Raw genomic sequence first — 19,373 nt, forward strand, 5'->3', positions numbered from 1 at the left:
GGGTTCACCAGATTCTTCAAGGACGGGAACAGTTCGGAGATTACCACCACCTACTCCAGGAGCTGCGTCTGGATGACCGTCGATTTCAGCGGTACGTCCGTCTATCCAGGGCCCAGTTCGACTATCTGCCCCGCGTTGGGAGACGAATCGGCCTCCGGGACGCCAACTACCGGCGACCGCAGCGAAGCCAGCCCGAAGCCGGACACCGGGCACTCAAGCTCCGCGGAGCCAGCGGCATCCAGCCCACGGCCAATCCGAGTCAGGCACCAAGATTTCGGTTAGCTGCTCTCTGTTGCTCCCTCTTCTGACGCGCGGCGGTTCACTAGGGACCGTCAATAAGTTTCCGAACCAAACAATCGTGGAAAATCTGAGTGCCTGAATCGGATCAAACGTGAGCTAGATGCCGCTAACTCCGCGGAGCTTGAACATCCAACTTCAAACTAATTTCACCACGGTTTACAGGTGTACTGTATTCCCGCTGCTGAACGCCTGTCCATCCGTCTTCGGTGAGTAAATAAATCTCAGCTCAGTAAAAAAACATCCGATTTTTAATGTCCACATCTCCTAAATATAAGATATTTGTGCCTAAACATAACCAGGCCAGGTCCTTTCTGTACTTGTCTCAGTAAGAGTAATTAGTTGAGTCATACAACTCTGGCTTGCCGCACACCGTCACTATGATCTGGTCCTTCATCTTCACTGACAACCGCTTCTTCTCCGCTGCGGTCTTTCACCCTACGTCACAGCCACATCCAGTCCCTGATTGGTTGACGCGACGCGAATTTAGGAAAAAGTTAAGATTTTTCAACTCGTCCATCGCGCCGCTCCGCTCCCGCTTCGCTTGCCGCGCCGCTCCTGAACGCGCCTCTACATAGGGATAACATGTAAATTGGACAGAAGCTCCTTTCGCAGAAATCGCGTTTGGTGTGAACGCAACTTAACAATGAGTCTTGGTAGCCAGCTGCTTCCTTTCAGCTTTATCTCCAGTGGATTTTAGGAGCAGTCTGCGTCATTCTGGTCATCGCTAACTGATGTACCATTTGTTTGTTTGCCAACTGCCAATAAACACCAAGAAGAAGAGTAGAAATTTAGTTGAAGGAATTTTTAATATGCTCTTTTTTTCAGCTGTTTGAGATCAGATTGTAGGAATAATGCTCATGGGTTATTTATAGCAAGCTCTTAAATTTATTAGTCACTTTCTGTGGGAAAAGCATTTGTCATGTGCTCTTACTATCAAAGATTTAAAGTAGTTTTTTATTGTACACTCACAATGAACTGTAATGTGTTTGTGACTCATAAATATTACCTCAGCAACTTATTTTTGGCCTAATCTGTCATATTTTGAGTCAACTGACCCAAATTGGGACCAGAACCAAAATAAATGAAAATGGGGAATAGTATAGTTTTCAAAAAATATTTTCTTTATATTTTAGGTATTTTAAGAATCCATAACAAATATAAATACCTAGTTATAAAATGAAACTGAGGCACTGATTTAAGTATAGCTACAAAAGAGCAACATAAGAACAAATTTGTGAACTGACCCCTCCTCCTAAAAAACTATTTGATTTACTGAAAGCAGCTAATTGTAAATAGCTGAATGTATCAACTACTAATCTGGTGTTGCTTAGTTATTTTGTGCTGCTTTATGACTTTACTCATGTTACCAGTGTGATATAAACCGTCCATAATACTTGATAAATTACCGCCTAAAAATGTTTCTACTAAAGTAACCAGACTGGAAACTTATGAGGAATCATGTCTTTGGGTGAAGGTGTGGTGGCTCTGAAAAGAGCCTTTGGTGCACTGAGTTGAAGCAGCTGTTTACTTCCGGGCCTTCTTAGCTGCGGGCTTCTTGGCTCCCGTTTTCTTGGCTGCAGGCTTCTTGGCAGCCTTTGGCTTCTTAGCGGCGGGCTTTTTGGGGCTCTTCTTCACCACCTTCTTCACCGCTTTCTTAGCCGGAACCTTCTTCGGGGACTTCTTGGCCGCTGCCGGTTTCTTAGCAGCGGCTTTCTTGGGAGTGGTGGCCTTCTTGGCGGCGGGCTTCTTTGCCTTGACGGGAGCCTTCTTCACCACCTTCTTGGCCGGCTTGGCGGCTTTGGGCTCCTTCTTTGCCAGCTTGAAGGAGCCGGATGCCCCGGTCCCTTTAGTCTGGCTCAGGGTTCCTTCGGTGACCAGCTTGGTGACAGCGGTGTTGATGCGCTTGTTAGCCTTGGCCACATCTACTCCTTTCCCAGTCAGGACCTTCTTGAGCGCCGACAGAGACATCCCCTTGCGCTCCTTGGAATCGGCCACGGAGGCCGCGATGACTTTAGAGAGACTAGGTCCATCTTTCTTAGCCCGGGGAGCGGACTTCTTCTTCGGGGCTTTTGCCGGGGCTTTAGCCGGTGCTGCTGCTGGAGCTTCTTCTGCCATGTTTCTCAGTTAATGTTCGGTTCAGAGCAGGAGGCGGGACTTATAACACACATGAGAACCGTGAAGAGACAACCCAACCCCGCCGTTCTGCTGCCGCCTCAAACATGGCTGCAGTTGTGTTTTCTCCTACTCGTTTAAGACTCTAAATCCTAACCAAAGTAATGTGTTATAACATAAATGCTGATGTAACAAGAAGAAAACCATTCTCCATCTATACTAACGTCCCTTTTGGTTTACAGGATTTTGTCTTTTTGTTTCAAGAGCCTCCAGACCTTTCATATCCGCTGTGATTTTGTGCAGCGACCGGCGTTTTTTCTCCACATTTCGTCTGCTAAAATATCTAAAATCAGTTTGCATAGAGTATAAATCTGGCGTTTCCGTTAGCAGAGGCATGTTGGAGCATAATGCAGGTAAAAATGTTGCGGTGGTGCGGTTTGTTGAATATTTCATGGGCAGGTTTTCACTGACAGTAAACACAAGGACGCTGTCGGTAAATAAGCCGGTCAGGCTCATTTTTCTGGAACACACCTCGGGCTTCCGTCACATATTTAGTTAACACGGAGGACTGAAGGTAGATTTTAATCACTTTCTGATTCAGAAATTTACAAAAGCACTGTTAGTTTCTTCTGAACCCAAAAAAACAAAAACGAAGTGATTTACCTTAATGCTCAGCTTTTATTTGTCAGCTCTGAATGATCGACTTCATCAACAACAAAACTGTCTGTAATTAATCAATAAAATTTGGACATGGTTTCTTTTTTCATGTCAGAATTTTGACTTTTTTGCCAGGTCTCTTCTTACAAAACCGCACAGATTATTATAGGCATGTATGTTACCACGTTTCTTTCATAGCTTCAGACTAATCTATGCCGCCCAGAAACTAAAACTTTTTCATTATTCTGTTAAAGAATAATTTTTTTTTAGTCCATGTTTAATTAGCAAGTTAATGGTTGCCAGTTAAACATGTTTTACACTTAAATATACTGATAACTACTAAAACCACGACAATAGTTGCATCTCATCTCTTGATATGCTTTTCTGAATATAAATATGGACAGTATAATTTGGTATTTTGGACAAGAATGTATAAGTGACAACGTATTTTTTTTTAATAATGCTAATTATTTAAACATATAAATGGTAAAGTAAATGGTTGCATAATTACTCACAGTCTTTGAGGATATGCCTCAGTCAGGCTGGCACATCTGTAATAAACAGCTCAAGCTCCATCAGGTTGCTCTGAGATTGGGGATTAACAGCTTTTTGTCCAGCCACAAATTCCCATTAGGATTACGCCACTCCAGAACATTAAACCTGTTGTCTTTGAACCAATTCTGTGCAGCTTTTGCTGTATGGTTAGGGTCATTGTCTTGCTATAAAATAAGTCTCCTCTCAAGAATGAACTCCGGGATTTGCCAATATTGTTCTGCATCAATGTTCCCCCTACCTTCAGAAGCCTTTTAGGGCTTGCTGCTGAGAGGTATCCCCAGATCATGATGCTTTTCCCACCATGCTTTATTGTGTTTTACTAGTTATGTGCAGTATTTTGTGCTCACCAAACATAGCATGTAGTCTGATGACTAGAAAGCTACATTTTTGCTTCATGAAATGCTGCGTTTTTATTTCTAAACTTTATTTTATCTGAAAAGAGGAATTTGGACCACTGAGCATATGCTTATGATTCTGTCTGTGGTTCAGGAGAGGCTTTAACACAGGGAATGTAATTAGTATAGTCCATGTCCTGGGTACATCTGTGTGTGTTCGTTCCTGAAGCTCTGAGCTGTCGAGTGAACTTCTCCCAAATTACTGAATGGGTTTTGTTTCACAATCCTCTCAAGAGACTGCAGTTCTGCCAGTTCCTTGGCCACCTTAATCTATCAGACATTTTCTTTTCAACTTTCAACACTCAGCATCTTTATCAACGACCTCTGGCGACGTCTCCTTGTAGAGGGAGTCAGCAACTGTCTGCTGGAAAACTGTTAATTTTGTGGAAGAAAGTATAAAATTTTTGCAAAAAATATACTAAAAATCCTTTGTAATTCAAATTTTTGAGAAACTGAATTTTGGGTTTTTATTTAGCTGTATGACAGAATTAGTAAAATTAATAGGAAAAAATGTCTGTGTGAAATGAATATATACATAAACATTTGTTTCACCTTTTAAATTAAATTACAAAACTAAATTACCCTTTTGATGATTTTATAATTAGTTGAGATGATGATTTTTGCAGTAACTGGTTTGAGAAAGAGAATAAAGTTTCCTACCAGTTGGTGGCGGTAATGCGCCATTGTGTTATTTACTATTCAGAAAAAGAAAAAATACAACAGAATACAGCAAATTCTGGAGAAAGTGAAGCAATATTTAACAATTGATATTTTAGTAAGTTGGAGAAAAAAAGATTAAATTAGAAATTTAGAAAGATTAAAGAAACATTTAATTGAATACATATTCTACGCAGGGATCAAAAAGTGAAAGTTTTCAAATAAAGTTTTTTAGGAAAAAGTTGATTGTTAAAATATGATTAATGACAGCAAGACATGAACGAAATAATGTAAACGCATAGATATTTTTAGCCACTCTCCATACCAGTAGGTGGCAGTAATCCACCTACTGGTTTCTTGCCAACCGCCCAAAAAAAACAACGAAGAAGAAGAAGTAAACGTTAGCTGGGAGTGGTTAGGTTGTTAGCTTAGTTGCAAACAGTGTTTTGTGGAAGCAAATAATGGCTTCCTTCCGAAACTGGAGGCAGTTTATCAGGCAGCGGCTGGCGGCTGCCGGGGAAGAAGTGCTTTCTGCGTGTGAAGACACGATGGTTCAGTGTGAGGAGGAGAACCGCCTTCAACACAAAATAATGGATGTTATGAAGTCCGAGTTTGACGCTCACAGAGCAGGTGAGGAAGCTGAGGAACGGAAAATATCCGCGGTTCCTATCAGGACCAGGGGGCAGAGGAGTAAAGCTCTGGGTCTGTTCGCTGGATTATAGTTGGATCCGTTCATTCAGTTATCTGCCTTCCTCCAGTGTATTTAATTTCAGTAAATGTTCTTATTTAATTATGTTAAAAGGGTTTTTTTTACAACAGTGCCTCTTTTCCTCTTTTCACATTCGAAACCAACCCCATTCAGAGACGTTTCACATAGTGAAGAATATATTCTATGTTATAAAGTACTGCTACATAAAGTTCAAACTGTATCTGGATGCTGTGTGTGTTACAGCCTCAGAGTGAGAAAAAACAGGAAGTGTAACAGATAGAACATAACAGGAAGAACCAGTTTTCTGAAGAACAACTCATTGTAAGGAAACTGGCTGAGGTTATGACCTAGTCATCTGTGAACTGTAGATAAATGTACACACTCCTATGAGACTTAAAACGAGCCTGTGTGGAGAGGAGGTGCAGAGTTGTTGCTTGCAGGCGTTGGCTGGTGCATCTCCTCTCCCTTTGCAAAGACGAACCAAAGCTGATTTTGTCTTGAGTTTTATATCTTTTTTTTGGGCTTTACCTGCATCCAAATCAACGGACCCATGGAAGCAGCAGTGGCTTCTGCAATAGATACCTAATTCTAGCATCAAAACTCTATGTATTTTATTACAGACAAACAACACGTCCATTAGTGGGAAGTTTCTCAGGCAAATACATTGAGTCTCTTTTCACTCTAATACCCCACACTAAAGCTTGGTGGTGGCAGTATCATGGTGTGGGTAGATGTTTTCCTTCAGCAAAGACAGGGAAGCTTGTCAGAGTTGATGGGAAGATGGATGGAGCTAAATCCAGGTCAATCCCCGAAGAAAACCTGTTAGAGGCTGCAGAAGACTTGAGATTGCGGTGGAGGTTTACCTTCCAGCAGGACAACCACCCTAAACATACAGCCAAAGCTACAATAGATGGTTTAGATCAAAGCAGATAGAGCTAGAATGGCCTAGTTAAATTCCTGACCTAAATCCAACTAAGTGGTGTTCCATACAATCTGACTGAGCTTGAGCTGTTTTGCAAAGAAGAATGAAATAAAGTTTCAGTCTGTAGATGTTCTAATCTGATAGAGACTGACCCCAAAACACCTGCAGCCAAATGTGGTTCTAGGTAGTTCTGACTCAGGTGAGCTGAATACAAATGCATATCACACCTTTTAGGTTTTTATTTGGAAAAATCCTTAAGTCATTTTTCTCCCAGTCTGCTTTGTGTTTTTCCGTCACATTTATTCCCAGTTAAATATACTGAAGTTTTTGGTGTGAATGTGACAAAATAAAAACAAGGTTAAGATGAATGAATACCTTCAGTATTTTACTGCTGTTTTCTTCAGGATTCTCAAAAATCCATCCTGCCAATTAAAGAAATGATTTTATGAGACGGTCCAGTCAGGTTGGGAAATCACTGATCCAGGACATGGAATCAAAATGGCACCATAATCATTACTGATGCTCACAGGCCCCCAACAGATGTTAGAAAAGGAAGAAATGGACACGTAGTTGATATGAATTTTTATAGCTTTAACATTCATGTGTCCGTTTTTTTTGTTGTTTTTTTTTTTTAGACCTCCTGCAACAACATGACGTTAAAGAAGAAGAGGAGAATGGTTTCCTTGATGAGCACCCTCCTAACAATGAGAGGAGTTCTGTTTTGGATGAGGAAGATGTTCAGCCCCTCCAGATCAAGAAGGAGGAAGAGAATCCAGAGCAAACACTGGTTAAGGAGGAAGAGCAGGAAGAGCCGTGCACCAGCATACAAGGAGAGCAGCTGCAGGGACCTAAGATGAGAGATCCCAGTGTAGAAACTCCAACATCCAGGGAAAGTGAATCTGCTCCTGAGTCTCTAAAACCTGACACCTGCAGGAAAACCTCCAGACAGAAGAATCTCTGCAGCCCCAGAGGGAAGCAGTGCTTTTGCAAAATTTGCGGCAAGACTCTGGCTGAGCTAAGTTTAGTTAGCCACATGAGGATTCACACAGGCGAGAAGCCATTTTCATGCAAAAGCTGTGGAAAAAGTTTCCGTCACCGTCCTTCTTTGGACCTCCATGTAAGAACACACACCAACGAAAAGGCGCATACTTGCAAGACGTGCGGAAAAACGTTCAGAAGAAGCGACAAACTTCTGCTCCACGCGAGAACGCATCGCAACGAGAAGTTGTACCTCTGTAACGTCTGCGGAAAAAGCTTCACCGACCCGTCGGCTTTCAGGAGGCATCTGACCATCCACACGGACGAGAAACCGCACTCATGCAAAATATGCGGTGAGAAGTTCAAACACTCCAATACCTTGCTGTGCCACAAGAGGGCGCACTCGGGTGAGCGGCCGTACGTCTGCAGCTTGTGCGGGAACAAATTTGTCAACGCCTCAAAGCTGAACAGGCACACGAAGACGCACACAGACGACAAGCCGCACGTCTGCGACTACTGCGGGAAGAGATTCATCCGCCTCCACCGCCTGAGGGATCACACGAGGACTCACACGGGCGAGAAGCCATTCAGCTGCGACACGTGTGGCAAAGCCTTCAGCTGTAACTCCTCACTGAAAGTTCACATGAAAATTCACACAGGTGAAACATCACAGCCATAATCAAGCTGCAGTCGCCTAAACTGCATTTCTGAAAACATCCTTTAAGTACGAATGTCCCATCTAGATGATTTTCAATCTAATTTGGAAATCTGAAAGTGATTCATGCATCCTCCCAGTTTGCAGCTGGTTCTGCCCCAGTAAATATAAAATCTCTAAATGTTTTATGTTCTGCAGTCACACACACAGCTGCCTTTTTGATTGTTTCTGGAATTAAAACTAGATGGGGAAAAATGACATTGCTTTTAGTTGAGGCAGATTAAAACCCGTCAGCCTTCATGTTGGTTCAGGAGGAAAATGTCTGTAACAGAACGATAAAAACAGACAAGCGGTTGTGCTGCCAAATGTGACGTTCCAGATTATTCACGAATTGTTTATGATGTAAACAAGAACTTGGACTCGGCTTCTGTGAAAGTCCTGAAACCTCATTGAGGTGGAAGGAAAACCCAACATTGTCGCGAACCGGACCTTTTTTCACAGCCAATGAAGCAGCTGATCTTCTGTTTTATAACCTAGAGGTAAATCTTCACTGTATTCATAGTCTGCCACAAACAAAATGTTGCTATAGTGATTAATATTTGTTTCTGATTGGCTCATGAAAACAAAGATTTCATCTCTGTAAATATTAAGCTTGATGTTAATCATATTACCTCAGATTCATTGAGCTGTGATGGTTTTTGTATTTAAGACTAAGTTTAAAAAATGCTTCGTATTCAAACAGTTTCTTGGTAGAACGATAAATAAAATTAGCATCATGCTGTTTTGGTTGTGAATCAAATAGAAAAATGAGCGATTATGAGCGGTCCTTCCTGAGTCTTTCTATGTTCTGTGGTGATCTGGATTCATCTTCTGAACAAATCTCTCTCTGCCAACCAGGAGGCATTAAGAATCATTACAGACACTGAATCATTCCTGATAAAATCATGTGTGCTAAACAGTCTTTTACAGAGTGTCCCGAAACAATTTTGAATTAAATATGTTCTTAGCAACGATTTTTGTTATTTCATGACCCCAACTATGGAAGCTACAGCTCTGTGATTGCTGTATGTTATATATGCCAAATAAAAACTCTTAGTTTCAGCATCAGTTGGTTTTTATTTTACTGGGATGTGGTGAGATTCAGTGTGTTTGATTGCTTGTTGTATTAATTTCCAGACACTTCATTCCACTTTTCCTCTAATGCATCATTTTTTACCATCTACTTCATCACTCTGGTGATGAATGTCTTCTGATGAGAAAACACCTAATGGTCAGTTTAATCATGTTGCCTAAAAATAATTATTTAAAAGTTGCTAAAGTCATTAGCCAGCAGCAATGGTCACTAATGAACATCTCCCAGAGGTCTGTTCAATCCATCATCTGAACATGGAAACATGATGGACCCCCTGCAGACCTACCAAAGCATGGATGTCCACCTAAACTGACGGAGAAGTAACCAAGAGGCTCTGGAGGAGCTGCAAAGATCCACTGCTGAGTTGGGAGAATCTGTTGACAGAATAGCGATTAAACATACTCTAATTTAGGGAAGAGAAAGAAAAAGGCCAGAAGAAATCCAGTTTACCACAATGCATCCTTGCCCTCGTGCAAAATTAAATACATTGAAGTTTATGAAGAAATGTAAAACCGCTCAAGTAGTGTAAATACTTTTGCAAGGCACTGTACAGTGCTACTGACATTAGATTCTTAACATATTAGCGGCTCAGTTAATTTGATGCTAAATCAATATAAGACTCAGAACCTGCAGTGTTAGAATTTATATTTTAAAGAGAGGAGTACCCAAATCTAGGTTTAAGAGGCAGGTTCTGGATGAAAAGCAAACAAAGCAAAACAAAAAGACAAGGTTCTGATCCACAGTAATAATCACTGACAGAGGACTGGTGAACCTGGTTTTAGAGTGAGCAAAAACTGGGTCAACTCTTCCTTCAGAATCTTCATACTTCTCTGCAATTTTTCCTAAATAATGATCATATTTTATCCAGATATAAGTTACTATTATAGAGAACTAAAACAGGCTGTTACTGATCTGTTATTATTCGTTGCCTTTACCACAAGAGGGCGACCTTGTCTCAGTTATATTAATGAAAGCCAGTCAATTAGCGGATTTAACTTTAATTCTACCAAATCAGTAAAATAGATTTTTGAATTGTGCCAAGTATTATCCAATATTATAATGCTAGGTCTGCTTATAGAAATGGGACATAGTAAAGATTAACAACAGCATAAGTATCCTCCTTGGTTGGTTGGTTGGTTGGTTGGTTGGTTGGTTTGATGGTGAAACCACATAATTATGTCAGTGTTCAGCTTTAATAAAAGACTCCACAACACATCAGTATTCTGCTCTTATGTTAGTGTGTTTCTGGAAACTGGCCATCATAGCTTGACAAGGAGTGGGTTCCCCAGGAGGTTGAGGTGTCTTGATGTCTCATTCACCTATATAAGCAGGATGTGGATAGACTGATAGGCTTCGTGTGCAGAAATGAGGGGTTATGAGATGTAAATTATGGATGACAGACTGAAATCTCGGATGCCAAGTTTCTACAATAAACAGAAGGACAATTAAAGCTGAGTCCTACTTCAAATTGTAATAGGTCATCTCAGGTGTTTTGAGCATCTGATCAAGATGTCCTCTTGATGTTTCTCTTTAGAGGTTTGCAGCAGATACTTCCCACAGGGAAGATTCCCTAGAGCAGAAACAGACCACAGTGGACACACGAGGATTCAGACAGGCGAGAAGTCGTTTTCTGGCAAAAGCTGTGGAAAACGTTTCTGTCACCATCCTTCTTTGGAGCTCCATGTAAGAACCCTCAGTAGGAAGAGTAGTCGTCTTGCAATCAGAAGGTTGTGGGTTCGATTCCAGCTTCCTCCTGCCATATGTTGATGTGCCCCCGGGCAAGGCACTTAACCTCAAGTTGCCTACCGATCTGCGTATTGGTGTATGAATGTGTGAGCGTTAGTGAGTGCGATTGGGTGAATGTGGCTCTAGTGTAAAGCGCTTTGAGCGGTCTGTATGACTGGAAAAGTGCTATATAAGTTCAGTTCATTTACCATTTACGTGCAGAAAACCAGTCCGAAGAAGCTTCTGCTCCACGCATCGCAACGAGAAGCTGTACCTCTGTAACGTCTGTTGAAAAAGATCTGTAAGGAGCTGCAAAGTACTGGCAGAAAAAAGCTATTTCAGATTTCCTTCTGGTTACTTCCACGACTACTCAGACAAGTAGAACACAATAGATGGATATGAGTTTATATCTGTGCGTATTTGGCATATTAATGTTCAGTAATGTTGCCATGTTCTGTAATCTGACCTAAGCGGAGCGTGTGGCTATCAAATAAAAATGGCCCGAGAACAGAGCCTTGAGGTACCACTCATGATCTTTCTGAACAGTACTAGAAACCAACTTTTCCAGTCTGTCGATCACTATATCATAACAACCTATTAAATGTGGTTTACTCTTAAATATAATTAAACATAGTTATCATTTTGGGCTCTTATTGTCTGGACACATTAATCACACATTTAGTAGTTTTAAAGACAAAAAGAAAAACTATATTTACTTTATTTGGTGCTGAGGTAAGAAGGCAAATACATTTTCCTTTACATTAAATTAACATTTTTGTAATATTTCTTTCAACAATGAACAAAAACACAGACTTTCCTATTAGTTGGTAAAGTTAAAACATTATTGGAGACATTCTTGTTATTCTAGACTTGTATTCTAGACTAACTGAGGACTTTGGATCCTTAAATATTTATGGAAAGTTTAGTTTTATGTTCTCTCTGTTAGTTTTGCCATTTTACCTGAAGATGGTGCCTTGATTTAGAGCATAAGTGGTTATTTTTCTGCAAAAGATAAGGCAGTCCCCACTTCCTGCACTGGACACATGCTTTGCTTATAGGGGAGAGGTTTCTCACACTGAAACACAGACAATATGACATGAATGCAGCAAACATAAACACACATATTTAATACAAATAAACTAATACTGGGGGTGCTGATCTATCAGTTTGACTCTGAGTGAAACATCTTAAAAGAGAAGCTTTAATGAGCATCCTCTCTGTCAAATTGGGTCATAAGTGCTACTTCCTCTTCTGGTGACATCAGGGTCAAAAGTTGATTTTTCCTACTGTATGCCGGAGTGTGATCAAAGGAACCGAGGAGGGAGTTGGTGAAACTCTGAGGGTCTTTGCATATTTCAAGTTTTTTCTTCCTCACTTTACTCTGACATTATTGGAAGAATCACAAAATCAGGACCTGGATTCCTTCTTTGGACTCGAAGCAAAACATCTTCATGTAAAAAACTGACTTTGAGATTTGGTTTAAGGCTTGGATGAGGGGTTTCTTTAGAGTCTACAGGAAACGATTGTGTGTGTCTCTGTGCGCACGTAGAAGATGGAGGTCAAGTTCTTCCCTTCATGGTTTCTTGGGAAACACTTGCAGATGGGAATCTCCTCTCTCTCTCTCTCACACACACACACACACACACAAATCCTCCTACTGACCCTCTCCTCCACTCCTCTCTCACACACTCACATGTAAAATTCTCCCACCTCTGCCCTTCCTCTGGTTCATCTGCAGCCTCTCAGTTGGGAGGTGGCAACAAATAGAGTCCCAGGCTCTTCGCCCAGAATGAGTGACCTTTATTTAACATGTCGCTGCAGTGATACTTTGGTCCACAAACTGAATATCACCAACCCTGGAGGCGACCAGGACCTCAGTTGGAGGGCAACACATACAATAGGCTCAGGGATTTATTTGACATCACTTCATGGACTGACCAATACTTGGAACAATCCGAAGGTCCAAAGAGAATGTTAGATTTACAAAAGCTGGGAAGACTTTGAGCCATTTCTACACTGCAGTTTCCAAGGTCATCAGTTCAAACAACTGTACATAAGAACAAGTTATACAGACTTCTAAAATTATCTGGAAGAAGACCGAAATCGCCCCCCTCAGATGAAAGAAAAGTATTTTAGATGTTTAAGAACTAAGTAGGAACCATCCACCCTCAAGCCTGCTGTTAACTGAAGACTTCTGGTACAGTCTCACACAGTGAAGGCCAGTTTCAAATTACCACGCATGCACTGAGAGCGCGCTGATCAAGCAATAACTCCTTGCTCCAAATTCAAAACCTTTGACCTGGACTGAAATTTCCTGCTGTCCAGATGGACAAACCAAAGTTTGAGCTTTTTGGTCACAAAGACCAGAAGAATGTTTGGAGGAGTCAAGCTGAGGCTTTCAACCCAAGGACACTGTACCAGTTGTCAAACATGGTGGTGGTGGCATCATACTGAGTGTCTTAGGTACTGGTGCATTGGACGAAGTGGGCAATAATTAGAGAGGCAGCACAGAGACCAAAGGTAACCCTGGAGGAGCTGCAGAGTTTCACAGCAGAGACTGAATTATCTGTCCATAGGACCACAATAAGCCTCTACAGAGCTGGGCTTTATGGAAGTGTGGCAAGAGAAAAGCCATTACTTAGTGGTAAAAATAAGAAAGCACGTTTGGAATTTGCTAAAAAGATCATGGGCGACTGGTCAGATGAGAATAAAATTCAACTTTCCGGCCACCAAGCAGAACACTATGTCTGGTGTAAACCCAACACATCCCAAGAACACCACACCCCACAGTGAAACATGGTGGTGGCAGGATCATGCTATGGGGATGTTTTACAGTAGCAGGGACCGGGGTCTGAGTCGAGGGAATAATGGATGTTGCTAAATACAGGGATGTCCTGGAGCAAAACCTGTCAGTGTTCCTGTGATCTCAATGACCTGAAGCAAACTGCTGTAGCAGCACTTCAGTGGTTTAAGGGGAACCATTTAAATGTGTTGGAATGGCCTAGTCAAAGTCCAGACCTCAATCCAATTGAGAACATGTGGTTTGACTTGAAGATCGCTGTTCACAAGTGAAAGCTATCCAACATGAAGGAGCTGGAGCAGTTTAGCCTTAAGAAATGGGCAACAATTCCAGCTGTAATTGCTGCAAAATATGACTCTACAAAATACTGACTTTAGAGGGGTGAACAGTTATGCACACGGAAGTTTTCAGTTTTTTTGTCCTATTTGTTGTGTGCTTCACAATAAAAAACAAGACATCTTCAACGTTGTAGACATTTTCTGTAAATGGAATGATGCAAACTCTTAAACAATCCATTTTAATTCCAGGTTGTGAGGAAACAAAACACAGAGAAAAATGCCAAGGGGGGTGAATACTTTTGCAAAGCACTGTAAACAAATTACAGTGATGGTCAAAGGTTTACTTAAATCTTATGTGCTCCAATGTAATTCCAGGTTAAATTTCATGAAAACGCTGCAACAGTTAAAAAAGACCAACACCTATAGATCTACTTTCAAAGTTTACAGGTAGGTCTGAATGAAAGTATATAGAATAATGAATTATGCATAGTTGTCAACGGTTTTTGCAAATGAAGAAGCACTGTGAAGCAACTTTTGTTTAAAAATGCACAACTAAAGTTTAGAACATTTAGAAAATGTTGCATAAATGTCCAAACTTGAAGCCACAAGGTAGACAGAATCTCAATTTAAGCTATAAAATATAAAACTATTTTTACAAAAACATACTGTAGAAAATGTGATTTTGACCATTCATTCAATAGGAAGGCATGCTGTTCCCTTTCATATACAAAATTTCCATGTGCATTCTAGCTTTTTTAAAACACAAAGAATACAAGCTATTGTATTATTTATATAACACTACACTAACACATGGTGCATTGCTGAAACATTTTTCTCAGCATAAATATTTCTAATGGGGCCACTGACACAATACTTACACCAGATGTCGGCAACAACCCAAGTTACTCAGTCATACAAAGACATCGAAGCAAGTTAGTTCATAAATAAAGTTATGGATAAAACACTGGAATGGCACAGGGGGTAAGTATTGCACACACGTGTGTTGTGTGTTTTGTAAATGTTTTTGGAAAAGTTTTTTTTGGTAGTAACACCTTAAAGATGCCTCCTTTATGGAGAAACTAGTTACACAGGATGTGTTGTTCAGGTCTAATTCTGACCTATTCTTCCATGCAAACTGTCTTCAAATCTTGAAGGTTCTGGGGGTCCTTTCTATGCACACTGATCTGAAGCTCTTTCCACAGATTTTCATTTGGATACAAGTCAGGTGACAGACTGGTATGGAGCTAAATTGGCGCCATAAAGTTTGTTCAAACAAAAAACATTTGAACCTGAAAAATTATTTTGAACCTCCCCCCAAAAAATTTGAAAACTGGAAAAAAAATGCTGTGAAACTGGAAAAAAAAGTTCAAAACTACTTTTTAGATTCAAGTTTTTTTTCAAACTTGCAGATTTTTTTTCGGCTTCAAACTTCCGGCCCTGTTTTGGCGTGGGGGGCGGGGCCTCAGAATCATGACTGACAGCTCAACACAGCGGCTGAAGGACATATTCTCAGCTGTTGCATTCAGGGACCGTGGGAACTGGAATTATCTGTAATACATCATCGATATTCTATATATGGGATTGGTTTTGAAAGATAACATGCTTCACCGATAGAAGCAGCTTACATGAAAACACGACACGCATCTCAGAGGAGAAAATATGATCTTGACAAATTTGTACAGCATTTTATGTCCGTGTTGGAGATTTCCCATCCTCTCAACATCAAGCAAAAGAACCGCCAGACTAAGCGACGGTATGAAACCAGATGCAAAACGAGCCGGTATTTTCCAAATATCCTTGCATAATTAAGCCTGGACTTGTTTTCACATGGACTGGACTCGGGTTTCGGTTTCTGGTGCATTTTTGATTAAAACGTGTTTGGTCTTCATTTAGTGAAGTGACTCACAGCTTCGCTCTTCATTGTCAACTCAGCTAGCCGCCCTGCAGCGCATGTTCATGTGTTACAGATTAGCTGTTCGCCAGCGCGCAGCAGAGCTGATCTGCCTGCCTGGAGCAGAGGAGAGGTTTGTCTGAGCTACCGCACCTTGTTGGTGGTCAGACCTCTCAGAGTTTCTCCGATGCTTGGTCCCCAGAGGCGATCACACTCTATCTAACTCTGACTCTTAAAGGAACGACTCTCAACCAGTTTCTAACTTTCAGCTCCTTTAATCTAAATTAAGGAAGAGGAATGATTACAGAGATCAGCGCTGAGGCTCCCGCCTCAGACTGTCGCCGTCTGTTAGAGGATGACGAAGAGCCCCGATAGAAGGTCACATGTAGTTTTATATCTGGGACTCCGATGCAATGGATGTTCCCTCCCTCAGTGTTTATCAGTAGACTATGTGTCACCATTGTGGTGTTTATCTGGTATGTTGTGTAGTAACTGGTGTCCATCCTTAATCTAAGTGTGCTGCTGCATTCTAATTCAAACCAGTTACAGCCTGCTCCACCATCAAACCCAGTGCCCCAGCCACAGGTCATTCATGACAAACCTTGTGCCATTTATCCTTGTAATGTGTGTCGATGAGCTTTCTTATCCTATTCTAACAAAAGGAAAACATTAGAACTTATACTTTATATCATTATGGTATAAATGGGAAAAACTGCTATGAGTCATAGAAATAAAGGTTATCCTTAACAGGTTGATATGGCATAGTTTGGGGCACAATGGTCCAGCAAAATATCAGCGCCCCAGAAACTGTCGCCTCTTCCGTACTTGATGTCGCACTCGCCCTGCGTCTGTGCAGGGCGGTTATTAAAAACTAAACATTCATAAAATAAGAAATGCCTAAGCCAGCAGTCCACCGTGGATTTCCCCTGTTGCCCCGTATGCCAGTTTGCCCCTGGCTGTGAGTCACTTCACTAAATGGAGACCAAACACGTTTAAATCAAAAATGCACCAGAAACCGAAACCCGAGTCCAGTCCATGTGAAAACAAGTCCAGGCTTAATTATGCAAGGATATTCGGAAAATACCGGCTCGTTTTGCATCTGGTTTCATACCGTCGCTTAGTCTGGTGGTTCTTTTGCTTGATGTTGAGAGGATGGGAAATCTCCAACACGGACATAAAATGCTGTACAAATTTGTCAAGATCATATTTTCTCCTCTGAGATGCGTGTCGTGTTTTCATGTAAGCTGCTTCTATCGGTGAAGCAAGTTATCTTTCAAAACCAATCCCATATATAGAATATCGATGATGTATTACAGATAATTCCAGTTCCCACGGTCCCTGAATGCAACAGCTGAGAATATGTCCTTCAGCTGCTGTGTTGAGCTGTCAGTCATGATTCTGAGGCCCCGCCCCCCACGCCAAAACAGGGCCGGAAGTTTGAAGCTGAAAAAAAAATCTGCAAGTTTGAAAAAAAAACTTGAATCTGAAAAGTAGTTTTGAACTTTTTTTTCCAGTTTTAAAATTTTTTGGGGGGAGGTTCAAAATAATTTTTCAAGTTCAGATGTTTTTCTTTTGAACAAACTTATTTTTCAGGTTCAAATTTCTTTCGTTTGAACAAACTTTATGGCCCTAATTTAGCTCCATAGTCTGGGCCATGCTAGCAGTTTTCAGGGTTTGTGGAAGTGAAACAGGACCAAAGTGCATGCAGGAGGATGGTAGTCACATGGTGAGTAGATGATTGCTTTAATGATAGGAACTGGTAACACTTACAGGAGGAACTCAGGCAGGTAAACAGACTGGAACACAGAGACATGGAACAGGGAAGTAAGCAGTTGGATCCAGTGGCGAACGATGAAAACCAGAGGGTACATACTGAGGAAGGGTGAGAAAGAATGGACCAATGGACATAGGGAGCTAATCAGAACCAGAAGCAGCTGGTGGAAGGGACAGACTAAAGACGAATGAGGGAGGGTGGCTAATTAACGCGGTCGAGCAGGGAGTCCAGGGAGGTAGCAGAAAACATCTAAGTGAACAGAAATAATAATGGGACTACCAAAAGAACATAAACAGGGAGAACACAGATGTTCAGGAAAATACAAACTAAAAGATCTTACAGGAATCCAGCGAAGTAACAAACAGCTAAACATCAGAATGAATCTAATAAACCTGAATGAACTGAAACATGGCAGTGCAGAGAAAGTCGACAAAACTCAAACTCAAAACCCCAAACACAGGCAGCTTATGACAGCAGTTTATTTTCTTTCACTGAAACCAGTTAAGAGTTTTCTTGGCTGTCTGTTTGGGACTCATCTTTAGATTCTTATCAGGAAGGTCCCAGTTCAGTTCTCCACTCATTCTTCCTATAATTTTATGAAGTCTGCCAGTACCATGCATATTTACATTGCGGGTCCAGTCCAAGGATCGGTCCAGGGATCAGAAAAAGTGAAAAAAACACACCTTCAGTTGGCCACGTTTGCTTTCACACAGATATTATTGAACAACACCATGCAGTTGCAACGGATTGTTTCGGGGGCAGTATTGCACTGATCGAGGAGAAACAAGCATGAAGAAGAAAGTCTCTTTAATCACGGTGCCTGTTGCTACTTTGGTATTCAAATGTAGCTTTGCACCTGCACCTCTTCACTACTTCATATAGCCTCATGAGAAATTTTTTAATTCTTCGCATTTACGCTCTTACTTTGTTTTTCCTCTACATCTTCTTCTCCTACTCAAATGTGCTGCTCTTGAATTACATCCTCTCTTCCTGCTTTTGGTATGCTGGCCCAGCATGCATTCATACTGCAAGTGGACTGCTCCAGGGTCCGGATAAACCATGCTGAGACCGGCGGTTATAACCGTGTCAGGGTACAGTTCTCTGGTACGTTTCAGGGTGTAGTATGGTTCCAAACCAGCGTGATCCGCTTCAGACAGCAGGTACTGGCACCGGATAAGGCATCAAAGCATTGTGAGACAGCCCACACAATGATGTTGTCACTTGCAAACTTCACTTTTGGCATTATGTCCAGATCCAGTCTTCCTCTAAACATGCTGTGTGTCATGACATCCAAAGAGTTAAGCTTTGGCCTCATTTGACCAGACTACATTCAACTCTCAAGGTTCATGTTTTTTCTTCAGCAGTGGAGTCTTGCGCAGTGACAATGCATAGAGGCCATTTTGGATGAGTGCATTAGCTATTGTTTTTAAGTGAAATGCTATTTCCAAATCTTTCTGAAGCCCTCCTTGGCTCTTGAACAACTGTTTTATTCTTTTGTCTCCTCAGACAGAAATCTTAGGAAGGGGGCGCGGCGCATGATGTAGAGGTAGGGCGTGTGCACCACAAAATCATACATCTTGAAGACGAAATCATACATATATATATATGTATGATTTCCGGGGCGGTGCATGTCTAGCACCGCCCCGGTCGCAGGTCCCACAGTTTTGGCAGGTATTTTCTTTGTTGTGCATTAATTTCCCCTAGAGGACGTCTCCTCGTACAGGTGAGCATGCTGGTGAGTACTGCTCTTTTAAAGCATAAAACATCCCCCTTGAGCTTGTTTGGCTTTAGTTTGACCTATTTTTCATGAGCTATTAATAATTTCATCGCTAA

At 41.4% G+C, this 19,373-nt stretch overlaps 2 protein-coding genes across 2 annotated transcripts; one reads left to right on the forward strand and one right to left on the reverse strand.

The window, feature by feature from the left end:
- Positions 1–1,171: 1,171 nt before the first annotated feature.
- LOC124882928 (histone H1-like) lies at positions 1,172–3,104 on the reverse strand. Its single transcript, XM_047389614.1, has one exon. It carries the CDS (start codon positions 2,413–2,415, stop codon positions 1,825–1,827), a length of 591 nt encoding a protein of 196 aa, XP_047245570.1. The 5' UTR covers positions 2,416–3,104; the 3' UTR covers positions 1,172–1,824.
- A 1,937-nt stretch (positions 3,105–5,041) lies between these two features.
- On the forward strand, positions 5,042–9,044 carry LOC124883093 (zinc finger protein OZF-like). Its single transcript, XM_047389999.1, has 2 exons — positions 5,042–5,306; positions 6,943–9,044. Exons 1-2 carry the CDS (start codon positions 5,138–5,140, stop codon positions 7,962–7,964), a joined length of 1,191 nt encoding a protein of 396 aa, XP_047245955.1. The 5' UTR covers positions 5,042–5,137; the 3' UTR covers positions 7,965–9,044.
- The last annotated feature ends 10,329 nt before the right edge of the window (positions 9,045–19,373 follow it).

Source organism: Girardinichthys multiradiatus, chromosome 17 (genome assembly GCF_021462225.1).
Source record: "Girardinichthys multiradiatus isolate DD_20200921_A chromosome 17, DD_fGirMul_XY1, whole genome shotgun sequence".
Classification (NCBI taxonomy): Eukaryota; Metazoa; Chordata; class Actinopteri; order Cyprinodontiformes; family Goodeidae; genus Girardinichthys; species Girardinichthys multiradiatus.